At 37.7% G+C, this 11,535-nt stretch overlaps 1 protein-coding gene across 1 annotated transcript; it reads left to right on the top strand.

Moving 5' to 3' along the window:
* Positions 1-394: 394 nt before the first annotated feature.
* On the top strand, positions 395-10,105 carry p2ry14.L (purinergic receptor P2Y14 L homeolog). Its single transcript, XM_018262457.2, has 2 exons — positions 395-766; positions 8,442-10,105. Exon 2 carries the CDS (start codon positions 8,815-8,817, stop codon positions 9,820-9,822), a length of 1,008 nt encoding a protein of 335 aa, XP_018117946.1. The 5' UTR covers positions 395-766; positions 8,442-8,814; the 3' UTR covers positions 9,823-10,105.
* Positions 10,106-11,535: the final 1,430 nt, after the last annotated feature.

Genomic DNA, 11,535 nt, shown 5'->3' on the forward strand with positions numbered 1-11,535 from the left:
GACACTCAGTATTTAGTGGTCTGGTGGGGCGGCTGTTTGGGCCTCTGTGTGGCCTGTTGGGGCCACTTGGTACCTGAAATGTCAGGGCCTATTTTGATTCTCAGTCCAGACCTGGGTACAAGGTACTGTTTTATTATTACAGAGGAAAAAGGGACACCATTTTTCAAAATTTTAATTATTTGATTAAAATGAAGTCTATGGGAGACAGCTTTCCTGTAATTCGGAGCTTTCAGGATAATGGGTTTTTGGATAACAGATCCCATAGCTGTAATACTTTGCAACAAAGGAATGCCAATATTAATGCTGTGCCAGAAGCAATGTCATTCTAACACAAATCCTGATCTGACCAGAGGGTACTAATTCTGTGAAAAATATTGCATTCTGAGCAAAGAGCTTTAAAAATGAGTAAGGTAGTTACTACCAGAAATTAGATGCAGGATGAGATATGGGCAAAATGCAAAAAGAAAAACAGTTCTTTAGCAGTCTGTGCAGAGACATCCCACTTCATGCTACTTCCTCCCTGCAAGCGCAACATGACCTATATATTCTATTACTTCTGACCATCTGTAAAAACTGATATATACCATATGCAGCTGTATTGGCAGAGCTTCCCAAAACATTGTTTCAATAACTCATTTCCATGGTTGGAACAGACCTGCCAAAATAAACTACTGGCTGAGTCGTGCCTTACGGATCTGTGATAAGAGAGTCTCTGCGGCTGCTGCATCCACAGTGAGAGACCAACATAACTGGAGAGAACTATCTGGTAAGTAGCAGATTCACATAGCCATTTAGTATATATATATACAGGGATCCCCAACCTTTAGAGCCAGTGAGCAACATTCAGAAGTAAAAGGAGGTGGGGAGCAACACAAGCATGAAAAATGTTCCTGGCGACCCAAATAAGGGCTGTGATTGGCCATTTAGTAGCCCCTATGTGGATTGTCAACCTATTTTGAGGCTCTGTTTGGCAGTACATCTGGTTTTTATGCAATAAAAAGTTGCCTCCAAGCCTGGAATTCAAAAATAGGCACCTGCTTTGAAGCCATTGGGAGCAACATCCAAGGGGTTGGAGAGCAACATGTTGCTCACGAGCTACTGGTTGGGGATCACTGTATATATATATATATATATAAAATTCTATTATATATATATATCTATATATATATCTATATCTATATATATATATATATATATATATATATATATATATATATATATATATATAGATATAGATATATATATATATATAGATATATATAGATATATATATATGTGTGTGTAGACAGACAGAACAGAAAATATACGCAGAGAGAGAAACTCAGCAGATACTTTAACTTTTAACATACTGTATAACATACTTTAGAAGTGTTATGAAATGTGGAAAAATTAGTAACTGTGAGATAAAAGATAAGTTACGGGCTGGATTTATCATATAGTAATAGTGATTTTTAAGCTAAAGTATGATGTGGAAGGCATGCAGTGATATTCAGCAGCTGAGAATTCCAAAACCCAGTAAAGTGTATTTGATTATAAATGTAAGCAGGGGCAAAAGAACAATGGAAACTCTTGTATCAGCATATGTGTCTTCCCTTTGATTATATTTTTTTTAATATATTCATAAATAGACAGAAAAGTAAAATTGTATGGCTGTAGCCTATGCAAGTCTTCATATGAGTCGGAATTATAAATGTGGATACAACTGAACCACCTAAAAATTCTAAATAATTTTTCTTTATTTATATAACACACATATATTATGTACCATTCCCTGCCCCTATGGAGCTTACAATCTAAGGTTCCCTATCACATGCACATACACTCTTGGCCAATATTCTCAGGAACTAATTGAATTTCACAGGGAGTACATAAAACATATTGCATCTCATTTACCATTCATAGTGAATTATCATCATCAAAGCAAAGAACCTAGTCTGGTTAGGGTGAGATGGGCTAAAAGGAGCCAACAAGCCCTTCACGTGCAAAACATGCAGCATAGAGCCTAATGAAAACAGAAGGTATTTACTTGCCTCATGCCATATACATAGCACTGCCTTAAAGGGATACTGTCATGGAAAAACAAGTTTTTTCCCAAAACTCATCAGATAAATAGTACTGCTCCAGCAGAATTTTTTACTGAATCCATTTCTCAAAACAGCAAACAGATTTTTTTATATTCAATTTTGAAATCTGACATGGGGCTAGACATTTTGTCAGTTTCCCAGCTGCCCCAGTCATGTGACTTGTGCCTGCACTTTAAGATGGATTTACTTTCTGGCAGGCTGTTATTTCTCCTACTTAATATAACTGAAGGAGTCTCAGTGGGACTTGGCTTTTACTTTTTTATTTAATGTTGTTCGTAGATCTTCCAGGGAGCTGGTATCTTGTGTTAGGCAGCTGTTATCTGGTTACCTTCCCATTGTTCTGTTGTTAGGCTGCTGGGGGGGGGAGGGAGGGGTGATATCACTCCATCTTGCAGCACAGCAGTAAAGAGTGATTGAAGCACAAGTCACATGACTGGAGGCAGCTGGGAAATTGACAATATGTCTAGCCCCATGTCAAAATTTAATATAACAAAATCTGTTTGCTCTTTTGAAAAATGGATTTCAGTGCAGAATTCTGCTGGAGCAGCACTATTAACTGATGCGTTTTGAAAAAAACATGTTTTCCCATGACAGTGTCCCTTTAATGAAAGTTTAACGCTCACATAAGGCATTATGGGCGGGGACATATCACTCCTTTGTGTCCCTTTAACCAACTATGCATCCAGAACCACTGATTTTATAGCACAGATACAGCCTAGTAGTTCATATTCAAACTTGCAGGCAGCCTGTTAGATCTCATCAGTGCAATATATTGGAACATGGCTTCTAAGTGGGTAGGACTTGTGGAGAAGCGAACAAAGAACCTAGCCTGGTTAGGGTTAAAAGGGCTAAAAGGAGCCAAAAAGCCCTTCACGTGCAAGACATGCAGCATAAAGCCAAAGAAAGATTCTCCTCTATGTGGCTTATAGACTTGCCACAATACAATATGAACTGAAGCCTGACAGAACAGTAAGTAAGTAAAGGATTGGGGAAGTCATAGTTAAGTGTCTCTTTTCAGCATTTCAGAAGCCTCACAGGGGGATTTTAGCCTAATTTTAGCCTGGATTTATATGTTTCTATTACTGAATATTGACCAAAAAAATTCCTTAACACAGCACTATTAAAAAAAACCTTTGTGCGTTTATATGCAAGGATTTTGGCTCTAATGTCTAGCTAAGCAGTTTGCAGGATATATATTTAAAAAAAATATTACTCAACCTAATCATTCTTTGTGATGATTCCTTGATAGGGATGGGCAAATTTGACCCGTTTCATCGAAAATTTGCGTGGCGAATTTTTTTTTTGACGCACGTTTTTTTTTTGACGCACAATGCCATACAAGTCTATGGGCGTCATTTCATTGGAGAAACAAGGTGAAAAAATTCGCCCATCCCTATTCCTTGAGGCTGAAGTCCATTCCTGATGTGATTTGTCAGCCCTCACTTGGTCATGCTAGTGGATACTAAGGCTTGTGCCATTTAGGCTGCAAAATTAGCATTTCAGGACAATCAAGACCATTGCAATTTTTCCATAGTAGGCATGCAATTAACCACACAAAGACAGCCTCTACCTACACACATGTGGCTTGCTTTATTGCAACTAGATCGCTGCATTTTCCTTTTGTGTTTGATAGTCCCAGGTGGGTTTTACATTAGCCTCCAAAGCCTTTCATATTCCTGAAAAACATTTATGTACAGTCTGTAGGTGCAATGCCCAATCCATTACTGTCCCCAAATAAATAATTTGGCTACACAATAACATTTTATAAATAGGCAGCAGCCAAATCCACTTTTTATTAAATATTTTAGCCACATATTGAATTCTTTAATTAAACTATGACACTAAGACACCCTAAACTGTATTCATGGTGTTAATTTACTGAGTAATTCATTAATCATTACAGCAAATGTAAATGATACAATAAATGTGCCCTGTAAAATCACCATTATGTAACCCATAAAGCAGTTGACATTTGGATCCAGAACATCAACAGAGTCATTACAAGCTTCCAGTAAATCCATTTCTATGTTATGATGCAACTGATAGCAAACCCCCACTGAAAAACTTGCTTTAAAGTTCTGCAACTTTTTAAACTACACTGTTTTGTGATTTGAAATAAAATGCATGGATCTAAAATATTAGGTTTTTCCATGCAGAGCATTTACGATATCTAACACAGCCTGGTTTGTGGCGGTTGCATAAAATCACACAAGTACATATTGCAAATTCCACTGGAAGCCTTGAAGAATACACCCAATGTGGGGTTGCAGTAGCTTCCATGTTTACCAGTCACATACAATTTGTGACCCTTGATGATAAACAGAAAATGGTCCCTTTCTATCCAGGGGTATGTCCCTGACCTTCACTTGGAGCGTTTATCTCTGAGAACTGGGGCCTCTGAGCATTGTTATATCTTAGTGCAGTTAGCTCTGTACTGAACACTTCACCTGTTTATCATGTTGACATAAACTTAACAGACACCCCTTTTTCTGATTTGCTTCCATCCAGCACAATCTTGGGGAATGTTCATTCATTGTCTGACTCCCCAATGTGCATTGTAACTGTACATAATTGCTGTGCTCTCCAAGTCCAGAAGATTCATATTGGCTTTAAAGCTCCAAAGGATTAAGCAGGGCTCTATCTTCAATGTTCTTCCCATGCTTGGGTAGGGTTTCATCTGGGTGCTTTGGTCCCCTCCCACACTTCAGAGACACAGTGGTGGCTCCAGAAAAAATTGATTCCATTTGCATTTTGTAACTATAAGTTCCATAAGGGCAGGGAATAATGCAAAGGAATACACATTCCATGTAAGCCCTTATGTAATATGTTGGTAAATTATAATAGAAATGCTCTGATTCTTGTTACCGTGCAACCAATTATCTGCATCAGGCCCTGACACTGTGTGGCAAATTCACTAATCTGCGGAAATTCGACACACCTCGCCAGGCGAAAAATTCGCCAGGACAACTCTAATTAACTAAAATGCAAAGTTGCGTCCAGGGAGCCAAATGATGGCAAAGTTTCGCTAGCATCAATTCAGCAAGCAAAGCGAAGTTGCACTAGCGCTGGCTAATTTGCATACGGTGGGAAGTTAAATTACAATGGACGTGTATGTTGCAGCAAATACATTACACTACACAAGCCCAGGGAACCTTAATAAAAGAAAATAGAGTTGTTATATTGCCCTACACATGAGCCCAGTGTATAGTTTTTGTGCCATGTGTAACGAAATGTAGAGGGGAAGCCGGGTACCCTTGCAGCCTATCACCCTGAAAAACTGAAAAGTTGCCAGCGTTTTTTGGGACTTTTTTTTTGAGGAACTCCTATCTACTCTATTGCACTTCGCCTGGTCTGAGGTGGCGAAGGCAAGTCTGGCGCAAAAGGTAACATTCAGTAAAATCCGCATCTTAGTGAATTTGCAAAGTAGTGCTAGAGTCTATCTCCTTTGCTAGCGAATTTATGCCAGCACCCGTTAGTAAATCGGCGAAGTACCAAAATGACGTCACGCTGGTGAATTTTCATGAATGTTAGTCACTTCACTCTTTAGTGAATTTCCCCCTGTATGTTTTCTTTCCATCTTGACTAGTTTTATCAAATATTTCCTGTGTCAAGTGAAGTAATTTGCTGACACAGTTTCCTCTTTTACTTTTGAACAATCTCTCTCTCTCTCTCTCCTGAAATGATGTTCTGTTTAAACTTTGTACACAAAACTGCAGCTGGTCTTTGCGATAAATACGAGGGGTACACGAGGGGCTCCTTTTTTTCAGGAAATCAACTTATGGCTGTAGTCCTTTAATTGCTCATATATGGTTGGTCAATGGACAAACATGGATAAAAAAGCGAATGCCATACTTACAGATGTAGTGAAAAACACTAACATGTTACAAAATAAAAAGCTTTTAAAGAGAAGTGTACAATGGAATCAGTAGCCATTCAAAACAAAAATGCATTTCCCCCTTCTATTGCCCACATACTTCATTGTCTGTGCACTAGGAAAATAACAGTGCACCAGTAGTGAAATGATGCAGAACACTTACAATGGTGAATGTACTATATATAGCTGCAATTGTGTGAGGGTTTAAATAGCAATCACTCACTCTATGGACCCTCCCTATACATTAAACAGAAGGGAAAACATAACATGACCCAGATGAGCAGCCTTGCCTATGAAATTCAATTTGTACTATTTAGTACTATTTTTTTAATAATCTTTTACAAACTTTTACCAAGGACAATAGCAGAATGTTGAGTGTGAGTAGTCCATTATTACACCAAAAAAATATATCGGTCACATATTTGCCAGTCATCTAACAAATACATTTAAATACATTCATGCGGTAATCAATGTGCTCTCTACACCCTGCACTTGCGTGGCCAGTGAACATGAACATTTGTTGTGGGCACAAAGAATTTAAGATTATATTTATATAATTATGTTACTCCCCCATATCTCTGCACATAGTGCACAGGAAAGATTATTGTTATGCACATGGTGAAAAGATCAAGGGGGTTTCTGTCATTATACATTTATATATGTGTATAATGTAATATTTATACTCTTGTATTGTACTGCAGAATATTGTAGCACTTTATAAAAACTTGTTAACAATAATAATGCTATTGCAGTTTATGATATTGTGTTAAGAGATGGAGGACTCAACTATGGGGTCTTCCAAAGCCTTTTTACACCCCTGGCTGTGTGGACAGATTCCAGTTATTTGTAATTACCCCTACACTGATCTTTAGGGTTATGACAGAAAGAGTGAAGCAACATGTTACAGTCTTATATTGAGTAATAGAGTGTATTAAAAATTGCTCCTTGTTTATGGTATAAATAAATATCAGAGACTGCAATGGACTCAGTCAGCAACTGCCCAGGCTGTATGGGAGCTTTTAACTAAATCACTCCATTATAAATATTTTCTGCTAGTAGAAATGTTTAATAGATGCCTAATGTAAATTGTTGTGATGAAGTCTATTTATGCTGCAATTTATGTTAGATAGGTCAACATTAATTAAACCACAAGGCTGACTAAAGCACACAATTCTTTAGAACAGTAAATACTCTTTAAAGAATCAAAATCTAATGAGGTTGAACATGAAAAATGGGTGCAAAGGGAGTTAGAATAATAGCAATGACTACAGTAGTGTGCATACAAAACACAAAGACAGAGGAACAATTTCAATAAGTGCTTGTCTGTGTTCTTCCAAAAGCAGCCAGCATGCTAGAGGGAAATGGAACTCAGGTCTTAAAGGAAAAGGAAAGTCGATATTTACTTGGGGATGCCAAAAGCTAGGCACCCCCAAGTGATTGTATATACTGACCTGACATACCTCCCAACATTTTGGAAATAAAAAGAGGGGCAAAAAAGTTGCCGTGCGTAGTGCAGTGATTTTTTTTTTTTTACCAGTCCAGTTTAGAGTCCCTCTAAAAACGGGACAGTTGGGAGGTATGACCTGACACCCCAGGTCAATGCTCCTAAGGCGAAAACTGCACCGGCCTGGAGTTCTTCTTGCGAGCACCACGGAGCGATCAGCTTCCTTCGGCTTCTTTCTTTTTACTGGTGCGCATGCGCAGTAGTGAGAAAAGCCAAACTCTAACGAAGAAGCCCGCTATTAGTTCTACTGTTCATATGTCTGCCCTGGGAAATTTGAAGAAGGTAGCCGGTCAATCTGTGGTGCTCTCTGGAATAACCCCTTGACCGGTGTAGTTTTCTCCTGATAACTTTTGAATATGCCTTTCCTCCTCCTTTAAAAACTGAAAGAAACATTCTTATGCTCTATAAATGAGGCAGGAGGACACTATGGGGCCTATTTATCATGCCGTGTAAAAAGTGGAGTGAAGCATTACTGGTGATGTTGCCCAGAGCAACCAATCAGCAATTAGATTTCAACAATTAGAAAACAGAAGCAAAGATCTGCTTAGTTGCTATGAGCAACATCAACGGTAATGTTTCACTCCACTTTTTACACAGCATTTTAAAAAGACTCCTATATCTAAGTGGGAGGCAGTTCAATGATGTGAGTAAGGGATGAGGCAATGACATCACACCTCATACACACATATATGAAGTTAACTTATCTGTTGTACCAAAAGTTCAATGATGTTTTTTCAAAAACTACTTCTTAAATTCTCCTGGGTAAATCTTTCAAGTACCAGAACTCAATAAATCTAATAATTTTCTATTGGCTTATTTACCGTAACTTCATTCTTTTAGTATATAACATGTAAAAGACAGGGGTTTTGGCGTATCTTGATTGGCTTGGTTAGGCAATTCTGCAATTCTTGCACATACTGCGGTAACAATAACGTTTAATTTAATACGATCAAAATCTAACAAATTGTTTTTCTATCAGTCTTTTCAGGGGAAAATAGGACGCTGAAACTTAGGCCTCTAAGAGGAAAGCATCAAGAATCTTTGGCAATTGGGCAAACTTGGCAAACATCTGAAGATCAAGTTGGGTTGCTCAAATATTTTTTAGACCCCTGCTTATGGAAAGTTCTGTGCAACCAATGTACAATGACACTTCACCTGCTGAGTAAAATGCAAGGATCACAAATGATTACTTTAACAGCATAAGCATTAATGATGGACTTTTTCAAATGTGAAGTGTGTAACTATGTAAATATTATATTCTGAAGTGTGTTTCAAAAAAAGCTCAAAAAAAGAAAATAACTCCCTTCATATAAGACAGGTTTACTAATCATTTTTAAATCCTTTTTAAAATAATGTATCAAATCAAAAATTCAACTGAAAATACATCACACGACCATTGCATATTCAATTCAACCATAACCAGCCGGGTCCTGCCCGTTTTCTACAGCTTGATTTTTATTGTAAGTATCATTTTAAATGGACTAAACTTTTGGATCTTCTTTTATGTCCCCAGTAACAGGAGTTTTATTGTGTACTTGAAAAACATTGTTGTTGCCGATCTTCTAATGACACTGACGCTTCCACTGAAAATCCTCAGTGATGTGGAGTTGGGATCGCCCGTGTTAAACATGATAGTCTGTCGCTACACTGCTGTCATTTTCTACTTAAATATGTACATAGGAATTTCGTTTTTGGGCATTCTTGGTTTGGATAGGTATCATAAGGTAGTGAGGCCAATGCATACTTCTTCTGTCCAAAATGTTGCATACAGTAAGGCTCTGTCGACTGTTGTGTGGATGTTTTTGGCTTTTATTACAGTCCCAAATGCGATTTTAACTGATAAACCTTTTAATGCTGATACATATATCGACTGCGCTCAGCTTAAAAGTCGCCTTGGAATACAGTGGCACCAAGCATCTAATTATATTTGTGTAAGTATATTTGTGATTGTGTTTGTCCTACTGGTCATATTTTATGTTTCCATTTCCAGGACAATATACAAATCCCATCAAAGGTTTAAAAACGGTTCAAACATCAAGACCAAATCCAGTCGAAATATATACAGCATTTTGTTTGTTTTCTTTGTGTGTTTTGTTCCCTATCATGCTGTCCGCATTCCATATACATTAAGTCAGGTCAGGTATGATTATAGCTGTTCATATAAAAATACCATGTATTCTGTAAAGGAAGTGACATTGCTGCTAGCAGCTTCCAATGTCTGCCTTGACCCTATTATATATTTTTTCATGTGTCGACCATTTAGAAACATGTTATTTAAGAAACTGCAGTTGAAGTGGCGAGAGAAGGAGCAAGATAAGACATGTAGAGTGTCTTCTGCTATGCCTGGGATGTCACTGTGACTTCTAAGGCAAATGTGATTGTCATAAACAAGGTGACAAAATAGATTGGCAAATGGAAAAAAAACTGTTGTTCACAAGCTTTTCTGCTATTTTATGTATGTCCCAATTTGAATGGTTTTTCAAAATAAATCTGTTCCTTTACTCTCTGTTTTTCTAGAACCAATAACTGTCCATTTTACAGACATGCTCAGATGATTGCATTGCAGACAAAGGGACAGGTTCAACTCAGTGAGAAAACGTTATCTCTTGGTTTATTATGTGAAAAATCATAAACAAGATTCAATTTGAGGAGAAAAAAACTTTCCTCCAAATTCAGTTCTATTTTTTCCCATAGACTTCAAAAGAGTTTTCCCATGATGAATCATATTTTTTTCTGAATTGAATTGCATCTCATATTGAATCTCATCCATGGCTTTTAATGTTATAAACCTTTCCTCACTGAATTGAATCTGGCCTAAAGATTATGGGGCAAATTTACTAAAGGGCGAAGTGGCTAACGCTAGCGACAATTCACCAGCGTGACGTCATTTTGCTACTTTGCCGATTTACTAACGGGTGCTGGCGTAGATTCGCTAGCGAAGTGGACCTACTCTAGTGCACCCTTACGCCAGGCAAAGTTGCGCTATGGCGAAGGGACGTAACTACGCTAATTCACTAACTTGCGCATTTTACTGAACGTTACCTCTTGCGCCAGACTTGCCTTCGCCACCTCAGACCAGGCAAAGTGTATTAGAGTATATAGGGCTTGCTTCAAAAAAAGTTGAAATTTTTTCTAAGTCCCAAAAAACGCTGGCGTCTTTTACTTTAAGCGTGATAGGCTGAAAAAGATCGTAAATATTTTTGGGGTACCCTCCTTCCCCCCTACATTTCCTAACATATGGCACCTAAACTATACAGTGGGCACATGTATAGGGCAAAATAACAACTCTATTTTATTTTATGAAGCTTTCACAGCCTTGTGCAGTGTAATGTATTTGCTGCTACATATACCAAAGCTGGCGCAACTTCGAAGGTAAGTAAATTTGCCCCTATGTACTGCATGGGAAAACTCATGGACAAGATTCAATTTGAGATGCAATTTAATTTATCTCACGGTTTATCACATGAAAAGTCTATTGAAGTCTATGGGGAAAAAACTGGAACTGAATTTGGAGAAAAGTTTTTTCTCCTCAAATTGAATCTCATCCATGAGTTTTTTTACGTGATAAACCATGAAATTTTTTCACTGAATTGAACCAGGCTCTTAGTCTTTCTAGGACTGAATAGATGCAGGAAAAGATATCAGGCAAGATCAAGCGCTAACGAAGCAACCTGATGAGCCATACTAGACAAGCATTTTCTGTCTCAACACTCAACAACAAAAAATGTTTCTGCAAACTTCACTTTTTTTGTCTTTGTCAGATTTCAAAGGAGAAATATTTTTACATTTCTGCCTCCCCAGACAATACTCAGTAAACACAGCTGTGTAATAGCTGCAAGGGGATTTATTTAGATTTAAAAAAAACACACACACGATGAATGTCATGGTTTGATGCCTTTGATTGAGTTACCAGTACAACAGTAATCCGGATGCCAGCTATGTAAATACACATTATGAAAACTCCTCTTACCTTTAATACCTGGATTACATACACAAAGGAAATAAAGGAAGCAATGCTATTTCTTCATTAGACAGTGAATAGTATATGTTATTTTCAAGGATACTGTACTTAT

This window comes from Xenopus laevis, chromosome 5L, assembly GCF_017654675.1.
Source record: "Xenopus laevis strain J_2021 chromosome 5L, Xenopus_laevis_v10.1, whole genome shotgun sequence".
NCBI lineage: Eukaryota > Metazoa > Chordata > Amphibia > Anura > Pipidae > Xenopus > Xenopus laevis.

Coding starts and splice junctions, on each gene's coding strand:
- p2ry14.L (XM_018262457.2), top strand. CDS start 8,815: ATGTATCAAATCAAAAATTCAACTGAAAATACATCACACGACCATTGC.